This window comes from Chionomys nivalis, chromosome 22, assembly GCF_950005125.1.
Source record: "Chionomys nivalis chromosome 22, mChiNiv1.1, whole genome shotgun sequence".
Lineage (NCBI taxonomy): Eukaryota > Metazoa > Chordata > Mammalia > Rodentia > Cricetidae > Chionomys > Chionomys nivalis.
The window spans coordinates 6,942,451-6,959,362 of NC_080107.1; the positions used below are offsets into that span (position 1 = coordinate 6,942,451).

The 16,912-nt window shown below is 40.7% G+C and overlaps 1 protein-coding gene across 1 annotated transcript in view; it reads left to right on the forward strand.

Moving 5' to 3' along the window:
- Nucleotides 1-16,912, forward strand: part of Ttn (titin) — a 270,030-nt gene that overhangs the window by 111,741 nt on the left and 141,377 nt on the right. Inside the window, exons 117-146 of the mRNA XM_057755570.1 lie at nt 597-680; nt 1,059-1,145; nt 2,554-2,631; nt 3,248-3,328; nt 3,467-3,544; nt 3,710-3,784; nt 4,046-4,147; nt 4,564-4,674; nt 6,485-6,565; nt 6,748-6,825; nt 7,045-7,128; nt 7,290-7,373; nt 7,700-7,783; nt 8,036-8,119; nt 8,793-8,873; nt 9,161-9,379; nt 10,195-10,269; nt 10,487-10,561; nt 10,779-10,871; nt 11,521-11,598; nt 11,792-11,913; nt 12,028-12,070; nt 12,212-12,295; nt 12,462-12,539; nt 13,033-13,116; nt 13,368-13,451; nt 13,654-13,737; nt 13,924-14,145; nt 15,679-15,753; nt 16,468-16,542. Coding sequence (XP_057611553.1) covers nt 597-680; nt 1,059-1,145; nt 2,554-2,631; nt 3,248-3,328; nt 3,467-3,544; nt 3,710-3,784; nt 4,046-4,147; nt 4,564-4,674; nt 6,485-6,565; nt 6,748-6,825; nt 7,045-7,128; nt 7,290-7,373; nt 7,700-7,783; nt 8,036-8,119; nt 8,793-8,873; nt 9,161-9,379; nt 10,195-10,269; nt 10,487-10,561; nt 10,779-10,871; nt 11,521-11,598; nt 11,792-11,913; nt 12,028-12,070; nt 12,212-12,295; nt 12,462-12,539; nt 13,033-13,116; nt 13,368-13,451; nt 13,654-13,737; nt 13,924-14,145; nt 15,679-15,753; nt 16,468-16,542 — 2,763 coding nt within the window. The remainder of the gene's footprint in view (nt 1-596; nt 681-1,058; nt 1,146-2,553; nt 2,632-3,247; nt 3,329-3,466; nt 3,545-3,709; nt 3,785-4,045; nt 4,148-4,563; nt 4,675-6,484; nt 6,566-6,747; nt 6,826-7,044; nt 7,129-7,289; nt 7,374-7,699; nt 7,784-8,035; nt 8,120-8,792; nt 8,874-9,160; nt 9,380-10,194; nt 10,270-10,486; nt 10,562-10,778; nt 10,872-11,520; nt 11,599-11,791; nt 11,914-12,027; nt 12,071-12,211; nt 12,296-12,461; nt 12,540-13,032; nt 13,117-13,367; nt 13,452-13,653; nt 13,738-13,923; nt 14,146-15,678; nt 15,754-16,467; nt 16,543-16,912) is intronic.

Here is a 16,912-nt window from a genome sequence, read left to right on the forward strand (position 1 = left end):
TGGAGGAAGGAAAGGAGGAAGGAAGAGATAGAGGAAGGGAAGGGTAGAGGGATGGAGGGGAACACTGTAGACTCTACGCCAAGGTCCCATTCTCTTTCCTGAGCTAAATTTAAGATATAACTATTTACTATCACCTGAGACAGTTGTTCTCATGCACTGACTTTAAATGAAGCAAGAGTTCTTCCATCTGTTTCTGAGAAAGTAGAAACTCCTGCCATTCAAAGTGACAAATAGGTTTCCCTTTTCTACTTAGCCATTCAGCTATCTACACATATTTTATTTTTATCTTTATTTACTTATTTGTTTTGGTTTTTTTTTTTTGAGACAGGGTTTTTCTGTAGCTTTGGAGTCTGTTCTGGAACTAACTCTTGTAGGCCAGGCTGGCCTCGAACTCAGAGTTCCACCTGCCTCTGCCTCTCGAGTGCTGGGATTAAGGCATGCGCCACCACCACTGCCTGTCTTTTTAGTTCCTAATCCATAGTTTCTTGCATCCAACTGGCTTAAAGGGGAAATATCTACTCTTGACTCCTATCTTATAAGAATGCACATCTTGTGAAGATGAGCAGTTTTTCAAACATAGTACATTTCTCTTCAAGTCCCGGAACCACCTAAAAAACAAGTTGCAGAAGAAGTGGTCCCTGTTCCCGTCCCTAAGAAGGTGGAACCTCCAGCAGCCAAAGGTAGAAGAACATTTCTTGGGTTCTATCTTCTTGGATCTTGTGTGTGTGTGGCCTGTGTATTAACCAGAATGTTACCAGTAGACAATCTTTCATATGCTTAACTCCTTATCTGCTGTTTGGTTACTTTGTGGTCACACGTGTTGGTAATGGTTCCAGATGCCAGACCATCCTAACCGGGCAATTGTCTGCCCTGTGTCATATGTGTGATGTCTACCTGGTATTGATGTACTAAACATTCCATGCCTCCCCAAGTAGAACGTACTAAATTACTTTTTAATTCTTAAGCTCTTAATGAGGCTTTATGCTTGACTATAATCTTGAATGTCTCAGAAGGAGACTGTAACATTCGACACCATTTCAACAATGTTATCTTTAAAGTTCCTGAGGCTCCCAAGAAACCTGTGCCAGAGGAGAAGAAGCCAGTTCCTATTCCCAAGAAGAAAGAGCCAGCTGCTCCTCCCCAAGGTATGCAGAACCACCAGTGGAGACAGCCATCACAGGGGCCAGCTCGGCTCTGCACAGGCTTCATCTGTGCCGTGTGTCCTTGACTCTTGTCTCTTTGACATGTTCCTCATTCTTGTTATATATTATTTATGATTCTGAACATTCCTAAGGCATGTGTTATTAAAAGAAGTAACTATGTCAAATTGCTACCTTAAATTTTTAATGTCATCCTTAAGGAGGATTTGCAGAATATCTTCTATGGACATGTTTGTAGAACAAAGCATCTCCTTCACTCTTGCATGTGACTTCTTCATTTAGACACCGTTATTGTCTGTTGTGAGGAGTCTGTGGGGAGGCAGAGGCAACCGGAGGGGGTTGGCAGAAGTGAGTGTCACCTCGACACAGATGAACCCAAAGTCCGTGATGGCAAGTCTTCAATAGGACAGATTTTTTGACATTTATTTTCCCTGTATGAACTGAAATTAATTAAACTTACTGTAAACATTAGGGAGTACATTCTAAGTGACAGAATTTCTTACAGAAAAACACCTACGCATTTACAACATTTTGTGACATAGAGGTCCCCAAAGCACACTGTCTACTGAAAGACCTGTTCCAGAGAGTGCCCGTGTCTTAATTATCCTTTAGTAACCAGAAACAGAAACTCAGAATGCTGTCAGTGTAAAAAGTTACATGAACAACCATATTCCACAGCATTGTAGCTGTAGTTCAAAGGTCATAAAGTGCTACGATTTATCCCCTCTTCAAAACAAAGTATGAAGAGATCCTTTCTACCTGGTCTACTCACACTCTACATTATTGGTTTAATCCCTGACTGGTTTGTGTTCATCAGATCACACCAAGGGGAGTAGAGAGGAAGCTAAGTCAGTTAAATGCTGGCCTTGACTGTTCAGTACTCAGAACTCACCTATATTTAAATTTAAAAACAAAAAGTCATGGTGGAGCAGTCATATAATCGCAGACTTGGGGAGTAGAGACAATTGGCATTCCCCAGGACTCACTGGTCACTGAGTCTCTAGCCTACTTGACAAAATCCAGGCCAGTAGGGGACCCTGTCTAAAGAAAAAAAAGCAATTGTATTGCACCTGAAAAATAACACCCCAAGGTTATTGCTACCCTCCCCAAACACATGCATACACATATATACACACACATGTACACACACCATACTAATATGTAAGAATGAATTCTGTACACATTTCTGTTACATAACACATTTTAGTCATTTAAATGCTTCTAAAACTTTGCACATAGCCACTACTATATTGTGACTTTGAAATTGGATCTTTCTTCATTGTACCAGTGCAGTCTGTAATATCAGTGTGCTGTGTGTCACTTTGGGGGTGTGTCTGTATCCATTCATGGACAGGAAACATGCCTGTACTGACCGGCTATTTTAAACTTTAAGTCCCAGAGGCTCCAAAGAAACCTGCTCCTGAAGAGAAGGTTCCTGTGGCAAAGAAGAAGGAGGCCCCTCCAGCTAAAGGTAGGGTGATTGTCCTAGTAAACAAGCCCATGTTTACATCTCGAGTGCAAAGCAGTTTGTGTTTATCTGCTAATTGAGTTTGTTGTATTCCAAGTGTTGTCGGGGTTTCTGTCCTATCAGGTTCCCGCAATCGTTAAGTCCCAAAGAAATCACACAGAGTTATAAACATTACATTAGTTATAAACTGATTGGCCCATTAGCTCAGGCTTCTTATTAACTCTTATAACTTGTATTAGCCCATTATTCTTGTCTATGCTGGCCACGTGGCTCAGTACCTTATTCAGCGAGCCAGTCACATCTTACTTCTGTGGCTGGGTCATGACTGCGGACCAAGCTTTCCTCTTCCCAGAATTCTCCTGTTCTTGTCGCCCTGCCTCTACTTTCTACCTGGTTGTTCACCCCTCCCCCCCCATACTTCGTGCCTGGTTACTGGCCAATCAGTGTTTTATTAAAATACAATTGATAGGGTACAAACCATTGTCCCATAGCATCCAAGTGGTTGTTTTATGGCCAGTGACAATGAGACAAGCTTCTGTCTACCTGTCTAGTCTCTTTCAAAATAATGAATTCGGTGCTTTGAAAAATATAAACCCAGTTCTACAAATGTCTTTTCAAGTTCCCGAAGTGCAGAAGAAAGTTGTCACTGAAGAAAAAATAACCATCGTTACTCAGAGAGAGGAATCCCCACCACCAGCAGGTACCCCGTCTCCATGAAATAACTGTGCCTTTCCCCCAAACTTCTTTAATTGCATGTCTTCATCCACCGGCCTGCCTGTTCCATGTGCATTTGCCTTTATAAGATTTTTTTTAAAAAAAAAAAAAATTCCTCTTCAAGTGCCAGAAATACCAAAGAAGAAAGTTCCTGAAGAAAAAAGACCTGTTCTTCGAAAAGAAGAAGCTCCCCCACCAAAAGGTATCATCAGGCCTTTGTATAAAAGCTGTCTTTTACAGGGTCATGATTCCAGGCAAAGATGGCTTGGGAGCTTTTGGTGTTGGGGCGCGGCGTGGGTGGGTGTGCTCTGTGCTGGGCTTCCGTGGGAGAGTGTCAGAGCTCTAAATGTACGTAATGTTTCTAAAGTGCCAGCTCCACCTAAGAAACCTGTCCCCGAGGAGATTGTCCCAGCTCCCATCCCTAAGAAAGCTCCTCCCCGAGGTAGGATTGACATCAGTCTTCTAGAGACCTCTTCTCTCGTGTGTGCTTGGGTTCTTGCTCTGTCCGTCAAGTCTGTTTCTGTGCTGCCCCTCTTGGTCTCGTTTCTGAGAGACTTTTGTGGGCGTGTTCTTTGGGTGTGTAATTTCTTTGTCCACTTTGCTCATGAATGTGACTTACTGCGAGGCGTCCCCAAACTCTAGGGAGAAAGGGAATTTGTGCATTTCTTGGTTCTTAAGCTCCAACACTGATGCTTTCTTAAAGCTGAAGTCTCTAAGAAAACCGTTGTGGAAGAGAAGAGGTTTGCTGCGGAAGAGAAACTGTCGGTGGCAGTTCCTCAGAGAGTGGAAGTCATGCGGCATGAAGGTATAACCAGAGGGGAAGAAGTCCGTGTTGGTATGCGCCCATGGAGTCTTCTTTAGGATGTTAAGGTTTTCATTGCGATCTGTTTTTATTTTGTGTGAGTGTTGAAATGCTTCTGCCTGCTGCTGTAGTCTTCTGGAACTATCTTTTGCATCTACCTCGATCTTGGGTCATTCTTAAGAAGTGAATAAGGTGTTGAAAAGGAGATCACTTGGAATTTGGACACTCTGGGGGATAATTTAAGCATCTCTCTCAGTCTTGGGCTTCATTCTCCTCTTGTCTTACATCTCTTTCCCTCTTGTAGTTAGAAAGTCCCATGTCCTGAGCAGAGAGGAGAATCTTCATCCATTTGTAGTGAACACGTGGCCACTGGACATGTCCCAGCACACTGAGTTTTAAATCAATCTTATCTTTTAACTTATCTACAGAGGAGGAGTGGTCCTACTCTGAAGAAGAGGAGCATGTGTCTGTTTCGGTGTATAGGGAAGAGGAAAGAGATGAGGAGGAAGCAGAGATCACCGAATACGAAGGTAAAGGACAGAGGTCCATGAGGGATGATAAAAGCTGTCCCACAGGCGAGGCACGGAGTCATCTATGTGCTTTGTACATGTTCCTCTTAAATCAAAATACAAGATTCAAGAGCATCCGTTACACAAGAGTAAGCACCCGATGATGTTCTTTTCCATCTCTTCTTTGGCTATTCGGAGGCAATGGCTCTGTAGCTCCGGATAACTAAAGGGGGCAAGCATCCTCATATGGCTTCCGCCTTTCATGAGGCAGGACTTGGCTTCAGTATTCTAGACAGATAGAGGGATGTCACCTTGGTTGTCTGATAAGTCGGTGTTTTTCAAACTGCATGTTCCGCAACACACAGACAGGAATGTCATCCTGTACACATGCATATATATATGCACACACATGCAAACCGGATATGAAAGTCCTGTTAAATATTATTCTTGCAAGGAGCAACTTTCTTTATTGTTTTCTATTTTGCTTTAGTCTCTTCCTATAAAAGTACAAGAGATGGTCCACTCCATGGACTGTCCGGTTCCTAACTCACTCTTTATTCACTCTTTAAAAAGAAACAACAAAAAATATATGATACATTGCTTTCCGGAAGTCAAAGACATATTTTTCCAAAACAATAACTAGAAGGAGCTTTTACTAAAATCCATGTATAGAAAAAGCCATCATGTAATATCTGTCATTAGGCAGACTTGTGATGTTCCAGCAGCTAAAATGACAACTCTCATGCTTTTAAAGATTGAAACAATAGACTTTATTATGTTATAATTCCCATTTGGTGAAATAAAGCACTATAGGTTTCCTACTAAAATCTCACACTCTAGCTAGCACTGTATATCCAAAGGAGCACTTCTAAGTAGGGACAAGAAAATGGTGCATTCATTACCAACTCGACTTTCTCCCTAATGTTAAGTAGATTATCAGCACCTTGGCTGTTCTCCATCACATGTCTGGCTAATAAAAGGTGATTCTTCATACCCCCTTTCTTCACCTGGAAGAAAACTGCGTACAAGCCATGACTCCCAAACAAACCTACCCATTTGGGTGTGTTTCCTACAATAGGCCACAGGAGTTGGCGTGGGTTTAAAGATCCATCCTCCCTAGAAATGTTGAGGAAACCCAGCAAAGCATGCACATGGAACATTCTCATCTCCCAGCCCTGTGATGATTTCAGTTCTTGAGGCAGGATGCTGCATAAGCTTCCCGTAGTGTTCCAAACTCCAAGGAAGGGAGAGCAAGAGCCTCATTGACTCTTGGGTCTGCATTAAGCTGAAAAGATGGGTGGGCTTTTAGGTTTCTATTTCAGGCAGCTCCTCGTGTGTTTTTAATTAGCCCTGTTTGTCCTTTAATAAACTTTACACACACAAGCTCAAACATCACATGAAATCTCTTGTCTCTTCTACCATAGCTACCCCATAAAACTGGGGAGTGAACTATCTGCTATGTGTTTGTCCTTCTGCCTTCAAATCTAGAGTGTTAGGGTTTTTTTTCTTCATAACTTTAAATCCTTATGCTCCTGTTGGATTGGTCACTGGAACTTTTATTTCTTTTTGTCATGCTCATGTCCTGTGTTTCCTATGAATTCTATCCTTATTGTCTTTAAAATAGGCACTAAATTAGTGAAGCCAATGTTCTTTATTAAGGCATATGCTCAGATTCAAATATTCTTTGGCTATTTTAAACGGAAACAATCAAGGATTTAGCAAATGCTAAAGTTACGGCAATGTTGCTTACTCTTTTGAAGTAAAAAGTTACAATAAAAATTAAACGTGAAATCTCTACAACTTTTCTTCTTTGAAATTAATGTCCTTAAAGTGATGGAGGAGCCCGTGGACTATGTGGTGGAAGAGAAACTGCACTTTATCTCCAAGAGAGTGGAAGTTGAGCCAGTCAAAGGTAGACCAACTCTTCATTTTCCCTCTACGTTGGTTTGTTCTATCCCTTATGGTCTCTTATGTCTAATTTACCATCCATATTAGAAATATCAGTAAATAGCATGGCTAATAAAAAGGCCTTTTATGCGTTTATCGAAAAAAATCGGTGTATTTTCTACAAGTATATTTTATAATCTTTTCAAGTGCCTGAGAAGCAGGAAAAGAAAATTATACCAAAACCAAAAGTTCCGGCTAAAATTGAGGAGCCTCCAGCACCTAAAGGTACATTTCCTCTTATAGAAGCGCAATATCGTCTGTCTTGACATCTATAATGGTGCCTCTGTGTACCACTAAGCATTTGTCAGAATTTGTCTACGAACACTTTGCTAGTGTAGTTATTAATGTTGGTGTGTGTGATCTTTACAAAAAGGGAGTTATGTATCTTCCCCATAATGAAACTTCCTAACAGAATTCAAACTGATCTTCTTAATCTTTCCCAAGTTCCTGAACCACCAAAGAAAATTGTACCAGAGAAGAAAGTTCCTGCACCAGCTCCTAAAAAAGAAAAGGTGCCACCAGCCAAAGGTATTTTGGGAATCATTTTGCTCTTAAGTAAAACTTCACTCCCTATCTTGAAGTTAAATTGACATGTTCGTCAACTCTTGATCACACTGGCAAGAGATTAAGTGTGTGTGTTTCGGGGCTTTTTGCACCATGTTTGACTCCATTGCCTAATGTTTTCAAAGCCCCCGAAGAACCAAAGAAACCAGTTCCAGAAAGGAAAGTTCCTGCAGAAGTGGTTGAGATAGAAGAACCTCCCCCAACCAAAGGTAAATGATATCCCTAAAAGGAGAAAGAAAAAAACCAAGAGCACGATCTTTCTTTCTTCCTCTGGCTACCATCCATTGGGCCATAATTTTTCTGTGTAGATTGTTAGTGTCCGTCTGTGATGGTTGTGGTGTTATGGTTGTGATGTTTTGTTGAGTGTGCCTTATAAATTCTTCTATTCTAAAATTACAGTACTTTCTGGCAAGTAGATATGTGTGCATGAATATATGTATGTATGTATTATATGTATGTTTGTATGTATTATATATGTATGTACATATTCTACTCTAAACGTTACAGTGTGCTAATGCTAAAATTATCTTTCAAGTGACAGAGAGGCACATGAAAATTACTCAAGAAGAGAAAGTTCTTGTGGCTGTGACTAAAAAAGAGGAGCCTCCCAGAGCGAGAGGTACAGCAGTCTTTTCACGTCAGCATGACAGATGCTTTGGTGGCTCCCATGTGTCAACACTGCCTTGTCTTCCTCTCTTTATGAGCACACTGACTATGGGGCACAGAGGGAAGGGTGGTCTCTGTCTTCCTTTAAAACGTTGTGGAATGTCTGAAGTTCAGGGCGTGTTGAGTCTTCTGTGTCTGAGTGGTTCGTACTCTCTGTGGTCTGAATGAAGCGAATGGTTCTTTAAAATGAAATCTGTCTTTAAAGTGCCAGAGGAACCTAAGAAAGTTGTCCCTGAAGAAAAGTTCCCCAAACTCAAACCCAGAAGAGAGGTGGAGCCACCAGCTAAAGGTATAATGACTCTTTAGTGGGATAGAAATACGCTTTAGGTATTGAAATGGGTGGAGTAGAACCCGAATAGTCAGGGAAACTGATTTAAATGGATCTCAAAGGTGAAATAAGCTAGCCATTCTACATCACTGAACAACTAGACATCCTGATTCTAGAAAGTACCTTTTCTCTACTCTGCCCCCAAATATGCAGAGTTTACATCAAAAGGTGTTTGTCATCATGTGTCTGTTTGGTCCATATATTAAACTTGTCTTTCTGGATGTCTGCTTCATGTGGTAATTCTTGGCGAATTATTTTTCATTGACTCAATATTCTTTTCTGTCCCTGAGGAGCCTTGGGGGCAGGGAATAGAACTAAGGTGAGGATGTTGTCTGTGAAATTCAAGTTTCTTTAAGGTCGAACCTAGTTTTGTGGTCGTTGTTGCTGCTCGTCTCTCTTACGTTCTTACAAAGCCCTGAGCATCTTGAAGCAGAATGACTTCTTCATAGGTATATGGAGCAATGTTGACTTTCAGGCCCACTGAATTTTTTTTTTTTTTTTTGCTTGCAATTTTAGTGAAAGTTGATAGGTGCGTCATGTTTGATTTTCTTCTTGGGTTTTTCATGCAAAAGTTCTCTTAACACAATTGTTTCTAGACTCTTGTGATTTACTTTTAATAATTATTCTTTTAAAGTGACTGAAGTCAGAAAAAGAGCCGTTAAAGAAGAAAAGGTGTCCATCGAAGTTCCAAAGAGAGAGCCCCGACCCACTAAAGGTACATTGCGCTTTGATTCACTAGAAAGCATAGAGCTGTGTGTCTCTTTGTCTGCTAGATGCCAATGTATCCCCTCTACTTTCCTTGCTTACTGCTGACTGGAGCCAAAGACGTGATTTTTGACATCACAATTAGTCATTGTGCCTATCATGGCATTTCTTCCAACAAAAGATCACCAAGGTCACCCATAGCCAGTGTGGGAGACAGTCATGAAGGAATGAAATCAAAATGCATTGCCACTAAATGGGCCTCAAATAAAACGCTGCCTGCTGTCACTATTATTCCAGAAGTGGCTGTAACGGAAGAGAAGAAATGGTCTTACGCCCGAGAAGAAGAATCCGTCTCAGAATACCAGGAAGTGGCATACGATGATTACGAAGGCTATGAGGAGTACACGGAGCTTGAGGAGTATGAACCCACAGAAGAGTATGACCAGTACGAAGAATATGCAGAGCGTGAACTCGAGCATTACGAGGAGTATAAGGAGCAGGAAGAATATGTCACAGGTACGACCGAACTTTAGCTCAGGTTAAACGTGCATAGAACCTGTTAGGATGAAGGTCGAGGCAGAAGAACTTCGTGCCATTGAGTAAATTCAACATTTTAAATCACTTCAGGAGGGGTAATAGCTCTATAAATCTTAAGGTTATTGTTAGGTTTCACTACCCACAGGGCTTCCAGCATCACAATCTGACAATGACTGCTTTTCTGGTGAGGACGAAGCATTGTTTTTAACCTGATGGAGATAACGTGTATGCACATACAGCTCTGACCCTTGTAAACAGAGACTGTGTTTTCATTTCCTGGATACCCAGACCTGAATAATCACACAAAAACTATATTAATTACAACACTGTTTGGCCAATGGCTGCGGTGTATTCCTACCTAGCCCTTACATCTTAAATTAACTCATTTCTATTATTTTATATTTTACCATGAGGCTTGTGATTTGTTACGTAATATCTTGCTTCCTGAGCAGTTACATAGCGTCAACTTGATTCTGCATATTTTCACTGGTGGCATTAAACACCAGTGTCTCAGACAGAAAAGGTTGATCACAAGTTGACTATCTGAAATGAAATGGGAATTTTGAGGTGTTCTCATGGCCGAATTGAAGGGAGTGCCAATGAGGAAAGGGAATGTTATCTTGCTTAAGGCTCTCACAGCCTAGTGAAGTTGGAACCCAAATTCTTATTCTAGAGATTGTGGTTGCACTGTGAACATAAAAGGTCAATTATTTCAATTAACTGATTCCGTTTAAGGATTGATTTTTGAAATCTACCCTACAGTCTAACACTAAATACTTTGTATGCTTTTAAAGAACCCAAGAAGCCTATTCCAGCAAAACCTGCCCAAGAACCAGTGCCTGCCAAACCCAAGGCCCCACCACCAAAAGGTAGAGTGAGAACATTGTCAGTTACAAAACCTCTTATTTTCTTCGTCTCTGCACGGTGGATATGCATGGAAGTGGATGTGTATAACTGTGTGGTGGGCGGGGGTGGGGGACGGACACACGGGACTGTTATATTTTGTGTTCTATTTCTTAACATTTTATTCTCACTCTCAAACATGAGTTTGGGTTTGTAAATCTCTTACTATTGGTCCTTTTAAAGTGCTGAAGAAAGCTGTTCCTGAAGAAAAAGCACCTGTCCCTATTCAAAAGAAACTCAAACCTATACCACCCAAAGGTACATGATAGAGCAGTAACTGTCCCAAGCAATATTGTCACCTTCGTGATGTGACTATGTCAACCTAGACTCAGTAGTATCTGCCAGTCTTTGTGCTTCCTGAGTGCATTGTCTGGTCCCATGTCTTAGGGGCCAGGTCTTTGGGCTTTGTTGATGTTTATTCTATGATATTCATGAGCTTCTTGGTAATATTCTTCCATAATTAATATCTTTAAAGCTCCCGAAGAACCAAAGAAAGTTGTTGAAGAGAAAATACAAATTTCAATTACCAAACGTGAAAAGCAGCAGGTGACTGAGCCAGCTGCCAAAGGTATACCAACCTCTCCCCAGGATGTAGCCTTTTGCCTGTCTCAGGTTACATGTCTCCATTGTTACCTCTAAGATTATTTCAAAATACTTCTACAATCTTGTAGATAGTGACTGCTCATTGGCCATGACCATAACACTGTCAAATACAATACTTTTGTTTTAATGCAGTGACCATTTAACACATTTTTAATATAGTTAAATTGATATAATGATATGCTATTATCCACTAAAAATGGTTACTATTTACTCCAAAATCAGTTTGAAAAACTTTTTAAAAAGCTCATTCAATATCCAGGTTTTCTTTCTTCATGTTAAGCAACTTCCTTGCAATCTTAGGAAGCATGCTAACCCAGAAGTAAATTGACCTTCTTAGAATGTCTCCAGTGAGTAGAAGCATAGGAGAAAGACCCTTCAATTAGGCTCTGTGACTCTGTGACTGCAAACTTGCTGGAGTACTTCTATGGGTTTACCTTGCTGTGAGATTCAGAATCCTCCCCATAAAAAATAAAATAACAAAGTTTCTCCCAAAGAAAGTTACATATTCTACTTATAGACAGCTATAAAATCATTCTCTTTAAAGTACAAGAAACTAGAAATGGTTAAACGACCTATTTCTGACTCTAAAACTTCCTTGTACTTAATATTTCAAGTGCCCATGAAGCCCAAGAAAGTTGTCCCAGAGGCAAAAGTACCTGCCCCTAAAAAGGAAGTGGCGGCAGCTGTTAGAGGTACTTCCTATTGCTTGTTCTGGTGTGTTGTTCATTTTCTGTTGAATTCATGTTCAGTTCTATATATGAAGTTGCTCTGTGGGAAAGAGAAAGCCCATCCTTTCTTTTGTTATAAGGGGGTCTGCACTCTTATAGTGTCTTGATTTTATTGATCAATTGGAACATATCCAACTTAAAGATAATATCTTTAAAGTGCCAGGGGTGCCTAAGAAACGGGAACCAGAAGAGGTGGTTGCCTACAAAGAGGAAGTGGAAACCCACGAAGAAGAATATATTGTAGAGGAGGAGGAGGAATATGTCCACGAAGAGGAGTATGTCCACGAAGAGGAGTACGTCCACGAAGAGGAGTACGTCCACGAAGAGGAGTACGTCCATGAAGAGGAAGAGTACCTGCATGAAGAGGAGGAGTACCTGCATGAAGAGGAGGAGCTCATCGTCGAGGAAGAAGTGGTGCCGGTGACACCAGCCAAAGGTAGTCGATTGCCGCCAAGGAAGCAGCCGATTGGAGCTTGGGTGTTTGGCTTAGTCAGATCCTGGGGGATGTGATGCCTGTGTGTGCCTTTCATATTTTGTGTCTTCCGCACGTTTTCAAATCTTATTGTTATCTTTAAAGTGCCTGAGGTACCCAAGAAACCTGTTCCAGAAGCAAAAAAACCTGTTCCCGTTCCCAAAAAGAAGGAAGTGCCACCCGCCAAAGGTACACACCACTCACACGTATGCACCTAGACGGCTTCATCTGTCTTCAGCTGGTTACCTCTTTTCTGGCTACCGTGACCTGTGTGTGGCTACTAAAACGTTATATGTGCTTTATGTATGTGCTATTTTTCATAGTCAGAACCTAACTATCAACACTGTCTTTAAAGTGCCTGAGATTCCCAAGAAGCCAGAGGAAAAGGTTCCTGTGCCTGTTCCTAAAAAGGAGAAGGCTCCGCCTGCCAAAGGTACAGCTCTCCCTGCAGCCATTTACCTCTGTGGTGTAACTTGGTGAGCTGTAGCAATCCCTGCCCTGGGGTGATGTTAATAATAATAAGCGTTAATAGCAATGTCAATAACCAGAACAAGAACCACTCAGCTGGTCCCGGAAGCTTGCTGCCATGTATTCATCTCTGAATATGGCCATTGGAGCCTGCTTCTGTTTAACACTCATGCTTTCTTCAGTGGGGAATTCATAGTGAAAAATCAGTTCGCCGTATTAAAATGGCCAACACCGACGGCCAAGGCTTTTGTGCTGTCTTTGTCACTGGTCCGCGTTTATTTGTTGAGTTTTATTGTAATGCTCCTGCACGTCTAATGTCTTGCTTTGTGGTTTAATTATTAGTTTCTATCTTAAAGTGAAATTGTTGGCACATTTATAATAATTCAGTTGTCTCTAAGTCACTAGAATCCTCCGTGATTGGAAAACTGTGACATTCACTTTATTTCCTGTCTTTTAAGTTCCGGAAGTGCCCAAAAAGCCTGTACCAGAAGAAAAACCGGCAGCACCCGTTGCCAAAAAGGTGGAAGCACCACCAGCCAAAGGTATATGAACTTGCAGGGGCATACAATTTTAGATTTGTGTGAAAATAAAATAGGTAATTGGTTCGATACCATGTTCTTTAGGTGATGTTAAATGCCTCTTTACAAAAACAGATTTTTTTGTTTTTAAAATGATATGCTGCTTAGACTTTCTTAACTATGAATTTATTGCCTTATCCTCATCTTTGCCAGACTATGCTTGAGCTCTGTGTTTTTGTATTGTGTAAAACTTTCCCTAAATCATTTCTTTAAAGTGCCAGAAGTGCCCAAGAAGCCTGTGCCTGAGAAGAAGGTGCCGGTGCCTGCTCCTAAGAAAGCAGAGGCTCCACCTGCAAAAGGTATTATTTCATCATTTCTGTACCCAGGGAGAAATCTCACATTTATGTCCATTCATAAGAAAATGCTCTGTACTAACTTTGTCGGTGAAAGTGTTTTGCTAAAAAATAAAATGTCTTCCATATGATGTGAGCCTTTATCATGTCTACGGCTGTAAAACACTGTGAAAAGACACATTCTTAAAGACAAATGATATCCTTAAAGTGCCAGAGGTGCCCAAGAAGCTCATCCCAGAAGAAAAGAAACCAGCACCTGTTCTGAAAAAAATGGAAGCTCCACCCCCCAAAGGTACATTAATCTTGGGCACAAACGGAATGTAATGGGTGTTGTTCTGTCTCATTAATTGTGCTTGCTTGACATTGTGTACGCTGGTGAAAATTGTGATCAAAAAATACTGGCTTTTCATGCTGTCTTGCTGCCATGAATATTTTATGGAAACATGGAATTTGTATGATTGAATAAATATCTTTAAAGTGCCAAAGAAGCGGGAAGCGGTCTCAGTTCCTGTGGCTCTGCCTGGGGAGGAAGAAGAAGAGGCTCCATTTGAGGAAGAGATTGCTCCTGAAGAGGAAATCCCTCCTGAGGAAGAGGAAATTCCTCCTGAGGAAGAGGAAATTCTACCCGAGGAAGAAGTTCTACCTGAGGAAGAGGAAGCCCTTCCAGAAATTAGCCCTAAGGTGCCAAGACCTGCACCAGGTACAGCAGTTCTTGGGATCAAGACCTCTTTATGTAGGCTTCTGCCTTCCCTTGTTAAAACCATCGGTCTTGTTGTCTATGATTCTTTGCTGAGTTGTCATCAAATCCTTAGAAAACTTTCTAGACACACCTTTCATCCTACCTATGACAACCGTCTTTCTATGTCTGTCCCTTGTCAATTATCTGCATGTATTAATTGTAGTCGATGTTTGTTTGTGGTCCTGTCCTCAGTTATCTTTTGTTATAGATCCAATATTGTTATTTGGTTCTTAATGTCTTTAAATGAAATGTTTTTAAGTGCCAAAGAAAACTGTACCTGAGAAGAAAGTCCCCGTGCCTGTTCCTAAGAAAGTGGAGCCTCCTCCACCTCCCAAAGGTATACCCTGCTCCAAGATGATCCCATAGCCTGTACCATAGCCTTATCATGGGTACACCCTGCCCCAGAGTGATCACACAGCTGGCACCATAACTTTATCAGATGGGTATCCCCTGCCCTAGAGTGACCACACAGCCCATATTATAGCTTTATCAGATGGGTTTCAGAAAGACATCACACATAAAATGGACAGCCAAATTTTACTTTTAAAACTGATCAGGACACTGATAGCCATTTATTTCTATTAGATGTTTTTCACACAATATTTTTTGCATGAAAGGTTAATGGCAGTATTATCATAAAACTACTATAAAATGTCTACGTCACTTGCTATAATTTTATTAAGCCATACAATGTTTCATATAGAACTTTTGAACATCTAAATAATCTTTAGGAAAATTTTTCTGAAAAATACATAAATTTATGCTGATAAATTTCATCTTTCATTCATTTGTGATACCAGGCTAAAAAGAAAAAAATGATGTACTCATCAGAATATTGAGTAATTAATAGTTTATGTCAAACACTGAGCAATAGCTTATGTCTTAGAAAACATGTATATATAAATGAAAGCACAAGTTTGGACTTTAACCTTGACTTTGAACTTTGCTGTTCTGCTCTGAAAGAGTCCTTTAGCCAATCTGAGCCTTAGTTTGCTCTTTCATAAAATAGGGATAGGAACAAATCCCAGTGGATTCTAATATTATTGTAAAGATAAAATAAGACAAAGTATATTGTTATATCCTTGAATGAGAGAATTAATATTTAAATTCACAGAGCAGGTTATGGTACAGTACCTAGGAAGTATATTCATACCCTAAAGTGCAATAATATTTCCCAAAAAAATCATAATGGCATTATACTTAAGTATAATGTTTCTGCCAGGCTGTATGGTCCCATAATATTTTCAGATAATTATTAACTAAGCTCTTAGCTTAAGTTTAAGTCCACGAAATGATAGTGTCTAGGCTCAGGTAACCAGCCATTTGCTGATCCTTCCCCTTGCAAATTCCAGTCATCTCTTGATGGACTGCAGCTCGCATTCCATCCCTCTTCTGAGTGAATGCTATATGATGGTCTTCCTGTGTGTGGAGTCTTCTTGTTTTCTTTCTTGCTCTTCAAAAATACATTCTTATCATGAAATGGTGTCTTTAAAGTGCCTGAGATCAAGAAGAAAGTGCCAGAGAAGAAAGTAGTTGTTCCCAAGAAAGAGGAGGCTCCTCCCACCAAAGGTACATCACCTCTAATGTTCTTGCATCCCCAAGCACGTCAGATACCTTCTTTCCTTCACCCGTCAAGTCAAAACGCCCTGTCCAGTATTTGTGAAAGTAGCTTCTGTCATTATTGTGCACATTGTCCTTGTGTTTGTGAGACTGAAATTTCAAAATATCTTTAAAGTTCCTGTGGTGCCCAAGAAACCTGAACCAGAAAAGAAGTTGCCTCCCCCGAGCCTTAAGAAAGCAGTGGCTCCTCCCGCCAAAGGTACATGGCTATCAACTGTGCCCTTGTTGACCTGGAGTGTCATCCACACAGGATGCTCAGCCACATTTGCATTTCCTAGTCTGTCACTGACGTTGGTCACAGTGCCTTCGTTGTTCCCATGTTGGTGCTCTGTTCGTTTTTCACTTTGTGTGAGTGTATTTTTTTGCCTTGTTTCTCCTCTGTATGTTATTTCTGAAAATTAAAATGTCAGGTGTTCTATATCCTTAAGGAGCCAGAAGTGATCTTATAATTCTTCCTTTAAAGAAGGGGAGAACCCAGCTACAAAAGATAGTCTCATGATGTCCCAAGCCTCTTCATTCGCTTCTTAACCTTGATGTGTCAGGGCTTTGTCTTCTGTGTGCTCTGCTGTTTACTCTCTTGGGCTGGAAAAAAAAAATTGGTCTTTAAGAATCTCCTTTTAGCTCTTGAGATTTAAGTGCCTAAAACAATCAATGTCTTTTAAGTTCCTGAGGTACCTAAGAAGGTGGAAGAAAGGCGGATCATCCCCCCTAAAGAAGAGGGAGTCCCTCCAGCTGAAGGTAGATGGCTTCCTAAGAAAACGGTGTTTCTAAGCATCCTTGTCTTATCATTATGTCATTAGAAGAGGAGATAGTATACATTTCACTCTATAACAGTAGCCCTTCTAGCTCTGATAGAGAGCGGTGCTTGTCTAGAAGGAACTGGGCAGGCTAACTCATTCCAGTTGATTCTCATTCTTGCATGTCCAGCCTATTTGTGACATAGTTCATTGAAAACATTGAAATGGACCCACTAACTTCTTTATTCTTCTCTTACTCACTAGTTCTGTGAAATGTCAGTGTTTTCCCTTTTGTGTGTGGATACTATGGGGAATGTCTCACCCAGTGCCTTTGGTAGGAGTGATGAACTAAGCTTTTTCCAGAACAATCT